This window comes from Argiope bruennichi, chromosome 7 (assembly GCF_947563725.1).
Source record: "Argiope bruennichi chromosome 7, qqArgBrue1.1, whole genome shotgun sequence".
Taxonomy (NCBI): Eukaryota; Metazoa; Arthropoda; class Arachnida; order Araneae; family Araneidae; genus Argiope; species Argiope bruennichi.
The window spans coordinates 71,920,363-71,941,144 of NC_079157.1; the positions used below are offsets into that span (position 1 = coordinate 71,920,363).

General features: G+C 27.1%; 1 protein-coding gene across 1 annotated transcript in view; it reads left to right on the forward strand.

Annotated features, from left to right (window-relative positions):
- The first annotated feature begins 266 nt into the window (after positions 1-266).
- Positions 267-20,782, forward strand: part of LOC129974825 (spermatogenesis-associated protein 22-like) — a 31,918-nt gene continuing 11,402 nt past the window's right edge. Inside the window, exons 1-2 of the mRNA XM_056087590.1 lie at positions 267-427; positions 5,433-5,607. Coding sequence (XP_055943565.1) covers positions 338-427; positions 5,433-5,607 — 265 coding nt within the window. The 5' untranslated portion in view covers positions 267-337. The remainder of the gene's footprint in view (positions 428-5,432; positions 5,608-20,782) is intronic.

The following is a 20,782-nucleotide window of genomic DNA, read 5'->3' on the forward strand; positions in this document are numbered from 1 at the left end:
AAACTGTTTTTGGTATTTGAAGCATTGAAAACAAAACAACAAAAAAATATCAGAAATCATATATTATTTTATGAAGATTTAAAAGCTAATTTTATATCCAAATAAAGAAAACTTACAGGCATAATAAATTGCATAAAGATGACAATAATAATCAGAATATCAGCATTTAATGTTAAGAATATATAAAAACATAACAAATTATATTTTTTGCAGGAATTCATTTGTATATCCCCCAAAGGAAAATTTAATTCAAAAGAGAATTATGCAAAGTGTAACTCCGAGAAAAGGAAATGCATCATCAGTAAGAAATGTAAATGAATCATTGAAGACCACTCCAATGCGGCAAACCGTTTTAAGTATGGATGCCCCTAATGGATTTGGATACAAACTTGTTCAGAAGGAGAAACATGTGGTGGAAACTCAGAGAGTATATATAATTTTGTCTGCATAATTTTAAATTTTCAATAATATTTTAAATATTTAAGATATTTAAGTTATATTAGTTGTTGGATATGAATTTCAACCTTTGATTTACTGAAAATGAATTCTTAAATATCAGAATTTTTTTACTTTCTTGCATTTTAAAATGTTTGAAAAATAGTATATTATATAATTAAAAATGAAAATCAATTAATCCAAGGGCCATTTGCGGATTTATTTTGATTAAATACATCATTCTTAAAAATTGAATACTTAAGAACATAAGCTCAGTTTCAAAAATCACGGAAAAATCAAAATAACCAATTTATTGTCCTTTATATGATATTTAAAGTATATCCATGACCGAAAGGCTTCAATCAATTTAATTGTTTCCTCACCCCCTATACTTTTATTTCACCAAGTAACAAATTTCCATAGTTTAAAAGCTTAATTTTTTAATTTTTTCTCCAAAGTTATAACTGTAAATTCCGAGGTTTCTTTTAATTCTTTCCTGGAATTCTAATGAGATCATTTATTTGTCATCGCGATAAAAAAACAACTTTTTTTTCATTATATATAAGGTAATAATTAAACATTTTAATCTAAGTTCAATTTAATTATAACGCGAAGGTACGTGATTTCCCCCATCAAGAAGTAAACTTCTTAAATATTCTCATTGATATTTTGGATATACTTTATTAGTTGCTAGATCTCTCTTTATATTCTTAAGGCCATTATTTCTCCGATTAACACTCTCTGATCTAAAATACATACTAATAAAAAAAAAAGAAATGAAATTATAAATTACGATTTTTTGGTGCTGTTTATAATTTATCAGGATACGTATACGGATGTGAAATGCAAATGTATAGTTTGAAAATTTAAGTTTATACTTTTTTAAATTCTTAGAATATATCAATAAAGTTGGATAAACTCTAGAAATAATGACATCAAATACATATGCTTAAAATTGAAAGCAAGGTTTATAAAATGAGTTTTATAAAAATATCACTGATTTCGGTTTATCATTTTGTAAACGTTTATATAAAATGATTTTTCTTATTGAATTTTCCTCTAAAATTCTTCTTTTCTGTCTATTTTGAGCTAATTTTTAAGGAAAAAAATTGACTGATCATTCATCCCTTATAAAATATATAAAACAATTAAATCGAAAATTTCATCATGCAAATCTGGTGATCTCATGGGGGAAGCGGTATCATTTTGGTATAATTTTTATTTATGTTTTTATAACGGGTATAATTTTGTAGTTTTTTTTTTCATTTCATTACTTAATTCTTCCTTTTAAAGAATATATGTGAAAGAATTTTAAATAATTAAATCAAACATAAAACTACAACATTTGGAAGAAAACAATTCATTTTGAATAATCATTCGCTTTCAAAAGCCAGCTCTGAATATATTTTGATTGATTACTTTTATTTTAGATAACCGCTAAATTACATTTTTTTACAATTTTAGGTGACTATCTGTGCTTTCAAAAGTTTATAATCAATAGATCAATAAAAGAAACTTAATTACAATTCATCATCGTTTCCTTGAAAATTATTTTTTAAAGATTCTTTATGCCAATATAGGTTCTTATTTTCAATTGCAGCTTCCCATTTTTTTCTTTATTATTTTCAAAACTGTTTAGATCTTAAATGATTACTTGTCTGATAAGGAAGAATAATTTTCTTTTCAACCCAATTGACTTCATTTCAACCGACTGACCTAGTACCCCATTTCTTATTTAATTCAAGGATCGGCTCTATATTCTAATATTTTTTTCTCTCAAAAAATGAATAATGGCCTTAAAAATACAAAAGTATGGAATTAAATAAGACGTGGGCTTTTAACTGATTTAAGGACTATCCACTAAAAGAAGTGAATAGTCCTGATGATGCCCTTCAGCAATCTTACAATGCTTTAACCCGACCAAATTTGAATTATATAGGTATATATTTATTCTACTTCTCAAATTGACTTTTTTTCTGTAATAATTTTATAAAAAAATTAGAAATTTAAAGAAAATTCTCGTTTAAACAGATTTTATTGTAATCGCTATAAAGATAAAATAGAAAAATTTTAAGGTCTGCTTGCCATGCCAAATTATTTTTAATTCGTTTTTTCATTAAATAGAGCATGAAGAACAACAGATTTTTTTTTTTAAATTTCTAAATATTTTTCAACGAAGAAGTCCATTAAAATTATAACGTTTTATTTTAACATAATAGTTTTTGCGATCTTCTATCTTTTATTTTAGACAGTTTTTATTTAATTGTATATATTTTTATCCCTTGAAATTGAAATAAACATACTATTGAATCAAGAATAATGATTTATTTCCTTTTTTATTTTAAAAGTAAAGATAAGACATCCTAACTTCACTATTAAAATCACATGCATGAATATTGTTTTGGTTGGCGATTAGATTATCTGCAACACCATCGGGAAGAGATATGTCCCCTATTCCCGACCAGTCTACCGAATATCTGCCTCTGACGATGTGGAATTTACTTTAAAGGGCCTCCTGTGCAAACTCAACGTGACACGTTAAACCTTCGCTATGTTATATTTCACAATGGGGGTAAACAATGCCTCCGAGACATCTCGTGGTGTTCTGAGTATCTCCACCGCGTACACACGATATCGTGACTGGGCACAATTTCAACAAATGAACAAACACTTGGGAGCCAGTAATTGCGCACTCAAATACTATCGCGCCTCCCACTTCAGAGCAATTTCAAAATAATGAATTAAACATTAACAATGCTTTTATGGCACTGTTTGCCTCTTAAAGACGTGCTTATGTACAAGGATTTTCGAGACAATTTATTTGGGATATCCATCTCTATGTAATGTTAAAAGGTTGTTGATCAATGGTTGGTAAACGCTTGATGAATTCAGCAGTAATCTTCTGAGCTTAGCTAGTATTTTTCAAAAGTATACATTAATCATCTATTTCAGCAAAGAAAATTGCCTTAAATAGAGACTAGTTTATTTTGAGAAGCAATTTAAACTTAATAGAAATGGCTTTTCTTATTTTAAGATATCTGGGATCTTATTATGTTTTTAAATGTCTGTAAAAGAATAGCAAAATGGAGAACAATGAACTTCAGTACATGTATGTTAAGGCCTTTGCTTTTAATGCGGGAAAAATATTAATTTTCTTGCCCATTAATATGTATTTTTGTCCAACTGCCCATTATATATATTTTTAAAATATCACTAAAAAAGGCATTTCCTCGTAAATATATTTATTTCTTATTAGTTTTAAATTGCCAATTAACTAAACACCTTAGTTAATAGGAAATTATATAATGTATACAATCTTATTTCATTGTCAAAAACTCAACGCAAGTATGTATTAACACCCATTAATTATATAAAATATTGATATTTAAAAAATATATATATTTATTGAGAACAATTTGTTGGTTCTGAAAACAAAGTTTAAAAACTTTATATATATATAAACTTGTTCGCTCGGAATACTAACTTTAAAGGCTGTTAAATTATTAACATGGATTGCATTTATTTAACATTTTACCTTGCTATTGAATTTATTGGAACCAGTCTACTACAAATTATCACGCGTCCAAATGAAAGAATTTGTATACTATGAAATAAAAGTGGGAGGGGAAATCATACAAAGAGAAAATTTTATGACGAAGGAAACTTTTTAAATTTTAATTTGAACATTAGCAGAAGCACGTGATTGGATTGCTAGCAAAACAGTGTAATTAGTTTGAATTTCATCATCGTAATAAAAATATTGTACTGAAAATGTATCAAATTAAATTTAGAAATTTACTAAAATTACATTTAAAAAATTGTGCAGAAATAAAAGTGGCATAGTTGAAGAGATATTTTTTTAAATTTTAGGATAATTAACTTAAGATAATTAACTTCAATTTCATTAAATAATAGAGAAAAGCCCCCAAAACTTGCCAGTTTTTAATTAAATTATATTTTTATTCATGTTTGAACTTTGAAAATTTGACAATGATCTACCTATACTGTTGATAAATATGTGTACTAAATTTCATTAAGATTGAGCAAAAACTATAAACTCTATAAATTTGTATTAAAGAATATACAAGGAAAGTTTATCTTTAAACATGTGCTTCTGTGAACGATAGATATCTGGCAAACGTTGATATTCTTCGGTGAATTTCAAAATTTTCATAGTTACTTGATGGGTGACCGAGATATTTGCTGACTATCGTTATTTCTAATTTATTCCGTTAATATCGACATTCAATTTGTAGTAATGGTAAATAAATATGTTTTTGTTATATTAAGATAAAATTGCAACTTTTTAAATCCTACTTTATTATTAAAATTGTAACGATATATATCATAATAGTAGAAAAGTAATAGCAGATGCATATAAATTCTGAGCTTTAAATTATTTGGGCCTTTTAAATGAAAAAAGAAAGCGATATCAATGGTGTCAAAGTTTCACAAAAGTTATGGGATTTAAGGTTTATACAACAAAACTCATTTGTTTGTGTCAATGCACAACGGCAATGTTTCGACTGCTTAAGAATATAACTAAATATTCGATCTTTCTCTGACTTATTTGGTATCTGCCAACATTCACTGGAAAATAATAAGATCTTTTAGCTTCGATCTTTCAAGTTAGTACATACTCGGTGATCAATAATGTCTTTTTAAGACTTTAAAATTCAAAACTACGTTTGGTATAGCCAGAGTCTAGTGCACCTATAATAAAGCGACTATGCTGAGTTTAGAGACAGGTTACAGCATCCGTAGTGGCGAAGTATGGAAATTATAAAAGTCTACAAAAGGAAAGTCTTTATTTAAAAAAAGTCTTATCAAATAAAGCCCTTAAGTCCAAAAAGTCTTATTAGAAAAGTGTGCTATGCCACAATAAGTACACAGTGTTAGTCCGTAAAAATATTTTTAATTGATGATCAGTGACTATTTAAATGAGCGAACGTTAACATTGTTTAAGAGCATACTAAAATAAGATATGTCGTATTTAGGAAGAAAATCCAAAATTTTGCCCGAAATGGAGTCCGGCTGATTCATCGGCTAGAACGAAAAGGAAACCAGGAGATAAGAACGTCACGTTTCCAAGAATATTTACCGTTACCGTGGAAAAATTGCAAACTTGGCCGAAAGTTTTTTCATGTGGTCAAATCATATTTGAGCTTTTTGGTATGTATATGCTTTTTTTTGTAAATTTTCAAAATAATAAGGTTCAAATTTTGATAAAGAATTGTTCCGTTATGCACTAACTTTATTCAGATAACTTTTATGAAATTGAGAATGAAATCTTTCTGATTCTGTTGTGAATTTAGAACCATGATATATAAGAAGTTAAGATAATTTTCAATGTGATTTATGATTTTTTATGTTAAAAATGCTTTTATAAGTTCCAAAATTGGTAGATTCTACTATTTTTAAAAGAAAAAGGAACCTTAACTGACAATAAAATTCATTTCCTGATTTATTTTGCTTTAAAACTCTTACAACAAAATGAAAAGTTATTGTTTTAAGTACTGTTATAAGAATTATTAATACGAAAATACAAATGTTTGGGCTCATATTATCTAAAAATATGATTACAATGGTTTATAATTCTAATTTGTACCTGCCTCCCATTCTGCCTTCAGTAAAAAAAGAAATTTATATTTTATAAGCACTCTAAAATATAAGCTGCATGCAAATAAGGAAATGTGCGAGTTTTATTTGAGAATGAATAACGGAATTTACTTTCTCCAGATTAAGGTGCCGTCAAGATAACTTTTTTTTATAGCAGCTGAAAATTTTCATCGAAATACTTGAATAACCCTAGGAACAGAAAATAAAGCTTATAATTGATAGATTGTTTATTTAAGTTTATGACAAGATAGAATTGTTAAGATGTGAATCATAGATTAGAAAATGGTATCAAAATAGTTCAATATATTTGTGATTATAGACGACAATATTTGGAAATTGATTCTCCGAAATGATTCCTTAATTTTGATTCAGATGTTTGCTATGTTCGATCTTCTTAAAGTCTGCGGTTTGCGGTTTTGTTTAGGAAAACATATCAGATTGCTCCGCAAATTAAGTATGGCATAAGGCGTATTTACAGAAGGGATCTATTGCGATAAATGAATATAGCCTTTCTTTCCAATATTGGTATTAAATCTACGCAAACAAAGAATGCCACATAGGAACAGAAAGAACAACGGTTGAAAAATCTTGCCGGCTTGTTTTCGAATAGAAAGATGAAGAATGAACGAATCAATAAAATTAAAGATACTGGAGAAAATCTATGATAAAAGGTTTAAGAAAGTTTGAGGATGCATTTTATACAGAAGCAAAATAAGTTCCCATTTAGCGGAGAAAGTAATGATTTATCAGTAAAAAAAATTCCCATCACTAATTTTAAATATTTTGGAATCGAATATCACAAATACGAATTACTTTAAAATGAAGCATTTAATAAACATTATGTTTGAAAAATGACGTCAAAGGTAATTATTTATCAAGCAAACTATTGCTATTATCTGTAATAATATCAAGAGCGAATATGACTGAAGCTGTGTGTTTCCGTCTATTTGTGCTTTATAGAACAAGTCACTAATAAGGAAATTACAAAAGTAAAGTATATCGGCAAAAAATCCAGTTAGAAAAATGTACGTTGGATTATAATAAAGACATAGGAAAAGGTTTCATAGAGTTATTTGTAAAATTGGCGGATATATTTGTAATTGTCTGCTATCACACCGCAGGAATGTGCATGCCGGTTATTCCATCGAATACAAATATGTATTGTGTCTGATGGTGGCCTTTTTGAATACATTCGCCCTAATTTTGTTTAGCAATGCATATCTTTCTTTTTTTCTGCCATTTTTTTTTTCTTTTCCCAATATACCACACGGAATAACGAATATTTGCTTTTGACATTTTCCGGTCTGCACAAAGTTTATCAGGATGAAATGCTTAAATTGAGAATCTTCTTTTATGGATGTATAGCCACGAGGTTTTAATCAAGTATTTTGATAGTTTCACGAAGATTATGCTTTCGGATTCCCATTCCCCTATAAATTCTTCTCATTTATTATTATTTTTTCTTTGCTTTCTTGGTTGCTTAAATTTCATTTCGCTACTGTTGAACACTAAAAAACTGTATAATAAAACCGGAGAATATATTTTTCAATTTTACGACACATTTTTTTTTCTTAAGTCATTGAAAATTCATAATTTTAATCACAAATATCATCACCAATTTTAAAAATAATACCATGAAACTTTTCCTGTGTTTTTATTATGGTATAGAGTACATTTTCCTAGCTGGATTTTTTAGCCGATATTTTATCTGATTAGTGGATATTTTTGTAATCCAGATTTTGCTGCTGGTAGCGCTACAACCTGTCTCAATAAATTAGGCATAGTCATTTTATTATGTTACTTCCCTGGTTATACGAGACGCTGTTTTGAATTTAAAGAGCTTGAAAGAACTTAACTGATAACGGAAACGAATGTTAAAATGCTTATCAGTAGGCATAAAATCGCAAGTGATAAATGCTCAGGAGAACTTCATTCATTTTCTTACCAAGTAATTGTGTGTTAATGAATATTATGAGATAGTTTTGGCAAAGTAATGTTTTTAGATGAAAAAAAAATGAATATCGATTGTTATGAATAGATGAACATTGGTTGGTCTGCTATTTGGAGACGTAGAAGTTCATATGAAAACAGAATTTATTAATTTTTCCAAGAGATGTATTATATTTTCTGCAATAGCAACATTTCTTTGCAACTGGGGGTTTACTCAGGATTTCTAGTCAAAGCTTCTTGATCTTCAGCTGTAATCAAAGGATTTTCGGTTTCTCTTTCCTTCTGATTTACTATTAACAAGAATTGTATTCAAAATTCGCAAAGGTCATTGTAGAAGTACCATGGCAAGAACTTGGTCTTATTTAGTATATTATATGCACAAATACCATGTATTTTCCATAGACATGTAAGCATTTACTGATGTCATTGTTGTGAGTTTGAATTCATATGTTTTTAAGTTAATATTTGCTTTTTTTAAAAATCGAAACTAGAATTAAATTCTAATTTTTAACATTACGATATAATTAAATTTTTTGAACTAAATATTTCACCAAATGAAATGCAATAAAATGACGATTCATGACGTATTCCCTAATTTCATATAAGTTGTGTTATGAAAGAATAGTAATTGAAGAAAATGTAAAGTAGCGGGTTTAAGCACTGTACATTCCTAAAAATTATAGAATAATAGTAACGAAGTAGGGATAGTATCGTTTGTTTTCAAGAACAGATAACGTTTTCTTATCCTTAAAATTTTCCTTTTTTTTTAATTTTGTCTTGACCATGCTTTTTATCCAAAACAGTTAAAAATGCATATAATATTGAGAAAAATAATTTGATCCTTTATTGGCTTTTTATACTAAACAGTTTATATTGTATCTTATCTTTCATTACCATTAAAATAATAATTGTAATATGTTTCATCTTTAGAATTTTTATAAAAAGGGCCTGTTATGTATTATGTTATTTGTGCATAGCTATTAACAGCAAGTTCTTATGAATTAGAATGAAAGTATCATAATAATCTGTCTTTCTTAATGATAATTTCATAATATTCAGATTTATGTTATAATGTCTTGGTCTTGTTTGCATCTTTTGAAATGCATTGGGTTTTACTTATTAAGTATTCTTCCTATCAGTTCCGAATTTTTTAATAATTCTATAGAAATTAAACCGAAACCTGTGATATTGTCAGCTGGCAATACATATACATGTTTAGATTTTTAAATGAACTTACGATCCCTTAATCATAAGAACATTTCTTTATAATTTAATTATTCCTTCATAGTATACATCAGAAATATTCATCAGTTTTGTTGAGTTTTGCACCAGAAATATACTTTCAAAACTTGTCAGCTGTTACATTTTGTTTCGGCAAGTTATAAAAAAACAATATTTAAAAATATTTTCCTTTTACTATTCTTAATTCAAGTACTTAAGACATTTAATAATTATCATCAATTAGTATAGTGTTAATAAGAGATACATCAAGAGTCCTGTGTCAAAACAAAGATAAAATTATTTAATTAAGAAATGAGGTAGAAGGGCGTCAGTTTACGCTATTTTCGCTGATTGACCGCTATTCAAATTTATGGATCTATCACGAAATAACCCAAACTTTGCTTTATAATGGGATATTAATGTAATCTATGCTTACAATTATAAATGTGAAAGTTTGGATGGATGGATGGATGTTTGTTAGTCAATCACGCCAGAACGGCTGAACAGAAATTTAGCTGAGAGATAGATTATAGTCTAGAATAGGACATAGCTACTATTTATTCTGTTTAATTGAGTGGTTAATTGTTTATTAATTAAAAACTAACTTTCCCGCCAAAAATCTCCAAATGAGTAAAGCTTCTGGGTTGTTGTTTTTTTCCCACGCCAATGAGATTAAGCTTAACATGATTTTGACTATTATTTCAAACGATTCTGTTTATTTTCTTAGTGTTCGATACACTTAAAATTAAACATTGTTAATGAATCGATCTTTCGGATTCATTCTGAAGTACTTTTGAATTAAAATAAAACATAATAAAGGAAATTAAAAAATTTTAAGCCGGCGTCCTGGCATAGGGGTATAGCGTCTTCCCCGTGATCTGGGCGTCCTGGGTTCGAGTCCCGGTTCGGGCATGGTTGTTCTTCATCTGTTCTATCTGTGAGATGTATGAATGTGCCCCCCTGTAAAAAGGGGTTGTGCAAGCGAATGTGATGCGTGAGTAGCTAAGACGTACTCTTGGCCCTTGTTGGCGCTACTAAAACAAGAGACGCTCCCTTGGATTAGAATCGCTGACTTCGTCAACGAGCTTGTCCATGGCAAGTGCCATTAGAAACAACAACAACAACAAAAATTTATAATCTATATTGCGTTACCCCAACGCATATTCAAGCATTTGTGTTGCCCCAATTGGCGTTGAAAATTCACACATGCGCAGGAGTAATAAAAGATAAAGCCATTGATACCATAACTTCCAATCTATTTCCACTCGTACGAAGTCGCTGGTAAAAGCTAGTATAATATATCTTCAGAACTGCTGTCTGCATCTCCACAAGCTTAAGCAAAACGATGTTTCTTTTTTTATGAATTTGTATATTATGTTAAAGTCATCTTCTTCACTTTTCTTTTTTTTTTTTTCCCTTTTTAGATTTTTGTATTAAAACTTTACTTTTGCATTATTCTTTTTTTTTTGTTTCCATATTAATTATTTCATAATACTCTTTTTCCATTACTTCTCTATCAAGTGGGTGAGTTAGGAATTTTTTTAGTTATTTTATTAAATGCACCTCTCTTAAAATCTTTCAGAAGTGAATCCTTAGAGAGAGAGATCTCATCTCTAAGAGGGAAAATTAATATTTAAATCATATTTATATTAGATATTATAATATTAAATACATAAAGTCAATATTTAATATTAAATCAAACACAAATTAAGATAAATTTCAAAGGTTACAATATGTTACAAATTGCCATTTGCTCTATCGCTTATTTTGAATATATTTACTTCTTGATTTATAATAAAAACCATTGCGATTAATAAAAATATTAACTTCTTTTTTAAAACTTAATATATATACAAAGAAGATAAGTAAAAACAATTTTATAAAGATCAACTAACTTATTTCAACTCAAAATTTACAAACTACTTTTTTCTCTATTTACTAATTAAATAAGAGCACGTGATCACAACTTCTCACTACTCATTTTCGCTGAGTATTGATTGTGCTGATGCTTTAGGGCCCATCATAAAAATCAAGTTTAGGAAAAATTCTGATTAAAAATTAAAAAAAAAAAAAAACATTGCATGAGATGCATTTTGCAACTTATACTTAGATCTTCCTGTATTTATTCGGCTATTATAAAAAAGAAAATCAACAAATTATCAATAAGAATGAAAGTATTGATCAACACGCAGGCATTATTAGATAATTCGAAAGTTGTTTTCTTCATATCTTATTTTCCTTAAATGTTAATTCTGACTTCTGGTTGGACAAGCTCTTAGTCCAAGTTAAAAAAATAGTTCATTTTTTTAAATCTACATTCCAGTCTCAACTTTTCAGCTCTGCGTTTTTCCATTTTATAGATACAATCAGCATATTTAACTTCTTGATTGTCGTGACCATGCATCGAATTTACATGTAAAATTCTTAAACATTTAAGTTAAATTTAAATCATTCAGAGATATTATAATTTGACGCATCAGTTATTAGCTGTAAAAGTTAAACAGTACATTCTTAAGATAAAAATTGATCTTTAATATGATAGCAAAGCAAAATAGTTAAGGAATTAATTCAGGGATTCAGATAGATAATAACGAATATAAAGGATTAAAGTTCATAACTCTTGATAAACATTCAATATATTTAAGCATCGTTTTTTGTCATATGGCTATTTAGAAAATAGATGTAATACTTTTATTTCGGATTTCGAATTATTTTATTGATTTTTCAAAATCTAAATTATGATTTTATAATTCTTGGCACATTCTGCCCTTTTCAGATAATATTGTTGTTGTCTCATTATTTAATATGGTTATGGAGCAGAAGTTGGCGCTGAAATTGTTTTCAAAAATTAAAATTATCCGAAAAATTTAAAACAAATCTTGAAATTTGATTTAATGTTGTAAAATTGACAAATTATTTTTCAGGTTTATTTTTAGTTCATTTTAAAATATATCCCTTAAGCTCAAAATTCGATTCTCTTGAGATACGTAAAAGGATGTATTTTGTTAAAATTAAATTTTATGTTTTTTCTTTTAATAATTTTGTGTCATTATTTTATTAAAGTTAACAGTATTAAAAGCTAATTATTTATAAAAAGTTAAAGTGTATAAAACGATATTATTTTTGATATTTTAACAATCAACTATAATATGTTTTATGAAGATCAAGATTTACCTATAATGGATCATTCCTGAAATCATTTGTCTGAACTCTCTGTATAATTTAGGATACCTTATTAAAAATTTTCTGTCTTGGTGCAATGTAAGGATTTTCGGGGATGAGAATTTAAATTCAAAAAATTTTAAATCCATTTCCAAAGGAGTTCATATACTGCAGGTTCTGCAAATTGGATAAAATGTGTCAATTTACTATCAATGGCTTTATTTCACTTTAAAAGGTTTGCTTTAAATAATTACGAAAAAAAATTGCTTTTCATGAAAAACGGTAACATATTATTTATAAACAATTTTAATGAAGCTTTATTTATGAATAACTATCATAATTAAGTTAAAAATAATTACCATAAAAAGTTCTATAAAGTAATTAACAACTGGTAATGATTCAAGTTCAATTACTAAACAATATATGGTTTCCTTTTTCTACTCATGACAGTGGGACAGGAAAAATAAAAATATTTTGCTATTATTGTAAGATGAGAAGGCCGCTATTAAAACAGCTGAACATGTAACTATTTTCAAGAAAAATAAGAACATAGTTGCTATACTCTTGGAAATTTTTTCACAAACATGAAAAATTTTTCTTTACAAACAAACAAAAATTTCAATTTAAAATAATTATTACCATCCACAAATTTATATGTTCTTTTACCCTAAAAGCTGATGTTGCGAAAAATAATTTAAATAAGAAATTTATTTTTTATGCTGCATATCGCTACTAACTTTGTTTAATTTATTTTAGATAGGAATTCATAAATTTGGTAGTACATTTTTCGGTGTAGAGCTATATTTTAAGACTTGACACATATCCAGTTTTATAAATCAAGCCAGTTCTAATTTTTTGTGGTAAGTAATTAATCAGCCTATATAGAAAAAAAATGTAAGAAAACTGTGTATACCAACAAATTTATTATACTGCTTAAATATCCCACAATTAAATATGATATATTATGCTACTGCTAAAATAAACAAACAAACAAACAAAAAACAGGTCATGTCCTAATTCTATGCGAGAATATTTTTGTGATTAATCTGATTAATTGCGTTAAGAGAAAAACATTTGCGTATCTCATCTCATTTGAGAAAATCGTATCTTTATGACGATCGGCGGGAGAGAAATTGATATTTCGGGTATTAAATATTCTTCTAATTAAATTAATTGGCTAGCGTATTAAATTATTTTACAGCAAACAAATGTCGCATACTTACTGAAATGTGATGACAGTTACATAAACTGAAATAGGCACTTTATTCAGTAGGAATGATGAATTAAAATTAATAAAAAAATTTCAAAACTCTTATTTTCTTAATCCAATAAAAGACTGTAGTAAAATAACAAATAACACCCTACGATGATACATATTTTAAATATATCTCTGTCATTCCGCAAATAGTTTATGTTGCTGTCATAATATCAGATACTATGATAAAATAAAGTATGCAAACATATTTAGGTGAAGAAACATCAGCTTTTTATATTGTGCAAATTCAGTTTTAAACAGCAGCAAAGAAATAGAACTAAAAAATCCCCCAAATTTTTAATTTTATTTTATTTAGATGAATTAAAATTCATCTTGAATACTAATACAAAAGCAAATAACATATATAGAATCTTCAAAAATCGGTTCAGTAAAAATCTGAGTAGCTGATAAATTTTTAATTAGATATAAAGCAATATGATAGATAAGCTTTGGTGGCTTTACTGCGTATAATATTGTAACTGAAAAGTAAATATACATTGTTCTGTAAATAGCAAAATATTATAGTGACCTAAAAAGTAATGATAATAAAAGACAGGGTAAAAATCTAAATCCAAATTGCTTCTATTTATTAACAAAAAAATGGATATCAAAAAATTAATACATTCTAGCAGGTAATTTTATTAATAATTGATCACAATATTAAAATTTTTCTTACATAGCGGGAATAAACTATTTATCTAAATATAAAGGATGAATAGGAGAGAAGTTACTAATTTTAGCATAAAAAGCAATTTGGCGATTTCAGATTTAGAAAGAAAAAGATAGAAATGAAATAAGCCTACTATATAGAGAGAAATCTTTTGTTTAAGATGAAACTATATAATTATGAAGCTAAAAAGAAACTAAAAACTAAATTAATATCATTAATTCAGCACACATTATTTCAGTTATGCGGAAGCTTTTTACCTTCAGTTTTGAAAAAATATATATTTCACATCTAAACAACAATAACAAGATAGCATTTAAATTTGAGAAGTGCATCATAATAATTTATAAATGTTGAAGTTGGAAAATTCAGGTCACATCGTTTTTTTCCCATGTATCGAAGTTTGATAATGAAATATGCTTTTCTTCATACTATAGTTTGATTTTTACGCATATGAGCTTTTGTTCTCAAATAATAGATAAGATTAATTTATAAAATATTTAGACTAACGTAAAATGTTATATTTGAATTACTTTAGGAAAAGATTTTTTCTGTCATTTGTGATTCTTTTTCGACCGAAATCAATTTTCGTAACTTTGATGCATCCATATCTAAAAGCAGTGCAGAATTTTTAGCTTTCCCATATTTTTAGTTAAAAACACATTAATCTGATTCCGTTAGAGTCAATTTCATAGCCGTTATAATCTTGAGCGCATTCTTTCCTCATTATATATATGTAATTAATTTTTTATAGACTAAATTATCTTATGACAATTTACATATTCGCTTTATTTTGCTTTAGATTTAGATTTATGGAGCAGAAATCAATCGGGATGTATTCATTACATCTAAATACTATCAATGGATTGCATTGCCAATGATGTTTTAAAAAGCTATGGGGAACAACTTTTCAGTATTGAGGACAAGTTTAAATGTAAATAGTTAAAGTCAGTTGACGGTAATGAATTGAGAATAATGATGAATTCAGATATACGCATTGCCGACAAGAAATTCGTTTAATGACTTCATTGTGAATAATTTAAAAAAAAAATTATTTGAAATGAAATGAAAAATTTGTTCTGCTAGTTAATGCAATATCCCATAAGAAATTGAAGCTGATAAGAATCAGCAGAATATTACATTGTATTTCATCGGTCATGCAAAACTATGTAGACTTATCTATCAAGTGATTGGTACTGATAATGGAAAAGGGTTTCTTTATGCTAATATTATATTAAAAACACAATTGCTGGCTCTCAAAAAACCTATTATCATAATAAAGCCAGACGTTCATCAACTAGAAGAATAAAATTCTGGTTAATGCTTAGATATGGCAGATATCGTAAATTATATATTACTAGAAAAATGCCAAATCCGTACTATAGACATTTATGATTACCAGGTGAATGATCTGAAATATGCTTTTAGCTATCGAATAATCTGCATTAATCAATAAATGGTATGTACTTTTTTTAGCTTGATAATGCTCGACTTCGTATGGCAAAATGAAATAAGCTTTAAAATGAGTAACTGTGTCTCTTCCAAAAAATATTATATATTGGATAGTAAATATTGGACAATTGCTTTGGAAAATCACAGAAACTATATCAATGAATAATTAGAAGTTGTTATCTTAATTCTTGATTACTTTCTGATCAATCTTTTATTTTGGAAGATAGAGAATGCAGATAAATACTTCTGTGTTAATAAATTAAATAAATTCAGCTATTAGTTAAATTTATGAGATATTTTAAGATTATTTCTATTTGTTATTGCTGTAATAATTTTGAAGAATCAAAGGTTTTTTAATCATGGAATTCATGTCTTCGAATTAGTTTGGAGTTGACATTTCTTTATTGAGAAAAAGTTTCTGAGATTAACGAATAGATTTTTTAGTATATTAATTAGATACGAATAGATATTTTAGTATCCAAAAATTTCGAAATATGTGTTTAATGAAAAATTAGACATTATTTTTAGGTTAAAAGAGTAATAGTTTTAGGTAAAAGAGTTGAAACTGGAAGAAATTTTATAATAACATGATATTTTAAGATATAGATGAATTAATGTATGAAAATAATATTTTATTACATTAAAGATTTTATTTTGAAAATATATTTAAAATCAGAGTGCGTACTTTTTTTTATGAAACTAATATGATCACAATTAGATGTATATTTTAAAAACAGTCAAGTAAGAAGCTAAATGTTGACCCGAACGTAGTATTATTTTTCCATCCTTTATAGCATTTCAAAAAAAAATAATCTCCATAGCTTCCCTTGAGACTGCTTCCCTAAGAATTTATATGCACCTTTACTCTGATCTTTACCCAAAGAGTAAAACCAATATTAAATACGAAATGATTAGTGTAAAATATTTCTTATGAGAAATATTCGGTTGTCGTATGATATTTCCGAATTCATTCATATAATGCATTTAATTTTATGCGTGTGCATTATTAATTTCAATTCACCTTATTCTTTTTTTATAGAATTTTAAGCGCATCATTGAACAATAATATCTGCGTGTGTGTGTGTTTTATTACCTTGCCCAAGGAAAGAAAAACTTTTTAAAAATCAATTCGATGCATTGAAATAATATTACACACAGTCAAATAATTAATTATTCATCTTGAGAAATTTACTATAATGCTCTATGTGTTTGCCGAATTTCTTTTTGTAAGAGTAAATTTTTCCTTAATTTCTTGAAGGATAGTTGCATCATCGAGCCTCATCAGACGGTTTCGAAAATGAAACACTTAAATAAAACACAGAAATTGAATGTTAAGAGGCTGTAAAAACCTATTCTATAAAAACACAATTGAGTTTAATCAGTATGATAAGGAAAATACGTCATCAGTGCATATAAAAAAACTCACGTTTTCCCTGATTTGGATGACAGCGTAGGAAGCAGCGGAGGTTGAATTGAATGTCATAAAACCTGAGTTGACCTTTCTGAGAGTAGTTTTCTTAGTATTTCTTCAAGGCGGGTTTTCCCAAAAGCCACAAGCAACAAAACTAATTGCTGCAGTTTGATGAGAAAAAAAGGTATAAAACATAGTAGCTTACTATAAAACGGCGAAAATTTTACCACAAAAAGTACATATCAAATGAATAAATCTAAAATTTTACTGGGTATTTTCCTCCGGACTATAAACGTTTAAAGGTTTTCTAAAGATAAATATGAAACCACAAGTCAATAAGAGCTATATAAAAGCTAAGACTTAAATTATATATTTTAACTGTTCAAGAAGAGTTTTGTTACATAATTTTATTTCACAACAAAGTTCGAATTAATTCACTTGAACTAATTTGAATTTCTAATAGCCTTGAAATATTTTAGATATTCAATCCGTTTTTAAAAAATATCATGCCATAAGCAGAATTCTAAGGAGAATATACAATTATTTATTTGAAAAAAAATCAAGTTTTTCTAGTTTATATATACGCTATTGGATATTTTGCAATATTAATTATTTAAAGTTGTATGAATGCATATGGTTAATAATAACGTGTTGTCAATTCTATAGAATTAAGTTATAGTTTTATAAGTTTAATATTCATTTTACTTCAAACGTGATTAAAATGAAATTATGTTTATGTTATGTTATGTACATTGCTGCTTACTCCTTAGAATTCACACTCTAAATAAAACTTGTAAACAGCTACTTAAATTTATTTATATGAATTTAAGTAGCTGTTCATTACTTTTTCATTAATCCATTACTTTTATTTTCAATTGTAAAATTTGTATATATGTATTCTTTGAAATTTTATGTGTTCCCCGTATTTTATGTGTTTTTATTTGTTAAAAAAGCTGAGTTTTACAAATATTTCTTTGTTTATCTGGTTGAACATTACTTTCAAATTAAGGAGAGGAAATTTAAAACGTTTTCATACAGTTTAATACATACTAGCTTCGAAGATATTCAAGAATTAATTTGAGATGTACCTTTAAATTTTGATGCTTCTTCAAATAACGAATTATATATTTGGGTTGCCGTTCTCAAAATTTTCTTAATTTCATCAATGTGGGAAATTTAAAAGATATCTAAACTCAAATGCATGGCTAATCGCCAGTGTCCTTGTATCTCGACACTGAAGCTATTCTTTATTACATTAATTATAACTCATAAATTGTTTTAATGTTTAAAAAGTTTGTGTATTAAATTGGGAGCTTAAAAAAACTTTTTAAATTCGGATAAGAGATCTTCAGTCGCATATTTTTATTTCACGAATAATTTGCAAGTGATTAAAGCAAACGAAAATTTTGAAATAAGAGTGCTGAATTTTAATTATTTTTTTTAAATATTCTGACACTTTATAATTTTATTGAATTAAATTCGTTTGCATATGAAGTTTTAACCATATTAACACGTAACTATCGGTGCTGTTTTATTTCAATAAATTAAGAAAATTCTAAAATAAATAACATGGTATGCAGTTTAGAATTCTTTCAGTCAGTGTGAACATAAGTTTTATACATTTCGAAAATTCTGAAACAAATTATATTGTATGTAATTTAAAGTTATGTAAAGCAGTGTAAAAATTCAGCTTAATATTTTAAAAAAAACTATCAATACAATTACAAATATTTAAGTATAAATTTTGTGGGAAATTTGAAATTATGTTTGAATATGAACTGTGACTTTTTCCCTCTCTTGTACATAAAATGTCTGCATATGTTGTAGCAAATTGTGAAATATGAAAATTACAAAAGTAAGACATTCACAATACTTTAATATATTTATATTTGATTTGGTTCATCTAAGATATTTTAGACATTAATAATGTTTTAAACTTTTATCATACTCTATGTGATTTATAAATAAATCACCTTTGTTTAAAATTGCATGAATAAAACAGATATCTTTTAATATAATGATATGATTATTTTAACATCTTTTATTATTATCCTATGATATGAAACGCATTTTAAGTGGAATATTATAATATTGCCAGATTTTTTTTTTACATTCTACGTCAGCAGTTAAGTTAATAGAATGATATCCAACATTAGAGTTGATTTCATTAATTTGTTTAATATAAATGGTTTTTAAGAATATATTATGTCATAAAATTGTGAAAAAGTTATTATTTTTCTAAGACTCAAATCATATTATTAGTAAAAAATGTAATTATTAAAAAATGCTATAAAATATTTTACTCATCAATTAGTTTCATTAAATAATTTTGGAATGCAACTGAATTTTAAAATTAAGGTGATGATGTCATAATTAAGCGCAAAAATAGTTTGCAGTGATCTTTTGTGAATTTCTTTGCGTAATAAATGAAAAAAAGGTTCTAATACAATAAAAATGTAAATCAGTCCATGTGACTGTCAAAAAGAATCTGAAGATTTCAGTTTCTTAGCTCATTTTCATTTAAATGGGATGTTTATAACAGAAAAAAATCCGAATTGAGTATCTGAAAAAAATTATTGCTAGACAAAAGGAAAAAGAAAATTTTTTATTTGAAACAAAACAACTTTGAATTAATACAAAAATTATGTTAAGCAATATTCTTGAACATACGAACCTTGTGTTATGTTTGATTTCCTCATAAATTTGACAAGAACTCCTATTTCCTTAAAATTAATGTATAAACTATATTTGATACAATTATCTTGACAAATTTATTAAATGTTTTATTTGTATTAATGCAAATAATTTCAATATGAATATGAATTTAACAAAATGAATAATTAAAACTTTAGTAAAATATAAAGAAAAACATTTTTGATGGCTTACTAACCATGAAATATTAATAAAATGAAATTTGATAATAGGAGTTTTCTTACCTCCTTTTGCCATTTACAACTGATAGTTTGATATGGATTTAAAAAAATTTAATTATTTAAAAAAAACTCAATTTCTAAGTTTTCAAAAAAAAAAAACGATTTCTTAATAAACCTTGATTTTTTTTTATTTCAAACTTTCTTCACTTCAGTTGAATGAGCACTTTTTGTACAATTGTTAAGCCAGCCATCTGACTTTCCGACCCGCCACGAAGGCACACGGATTTAAACCATAAAAACTGAATATAAACTGGACCGCCGCAACAGCAACATTGGCGGGAACTGTGGTTGAGTACTAAGGGCCATCACCGGCCACGGTACAACCCTCCCCGAAGGAAGTACGTCCCGTCATCGATGGGAGGAACCAGATCCCCCACCTATTAGTATACCCTCCACGGTGGCGAGATCCAACCACCAACCTCCAGGGTGGCGAGATCCAAGAAGCATCTCATCCTTATTTCGAGGTGCCCCCGGGGGGTTTTGTACAATTGTTAAAATTAATTTTAACGCACGCAGTACAGTTTTGAACTCATACAAAGAAAATTAATAATAAAATAAATTATAATAATTAGTAATTCTATCAATAATGCGAATAATTCTACCAATATGTTGGTTAAATTTAAAGAAAATCTCAACTGAACCGTTGGGTGCTTTTACAGAAATAAAAATAAAACAAT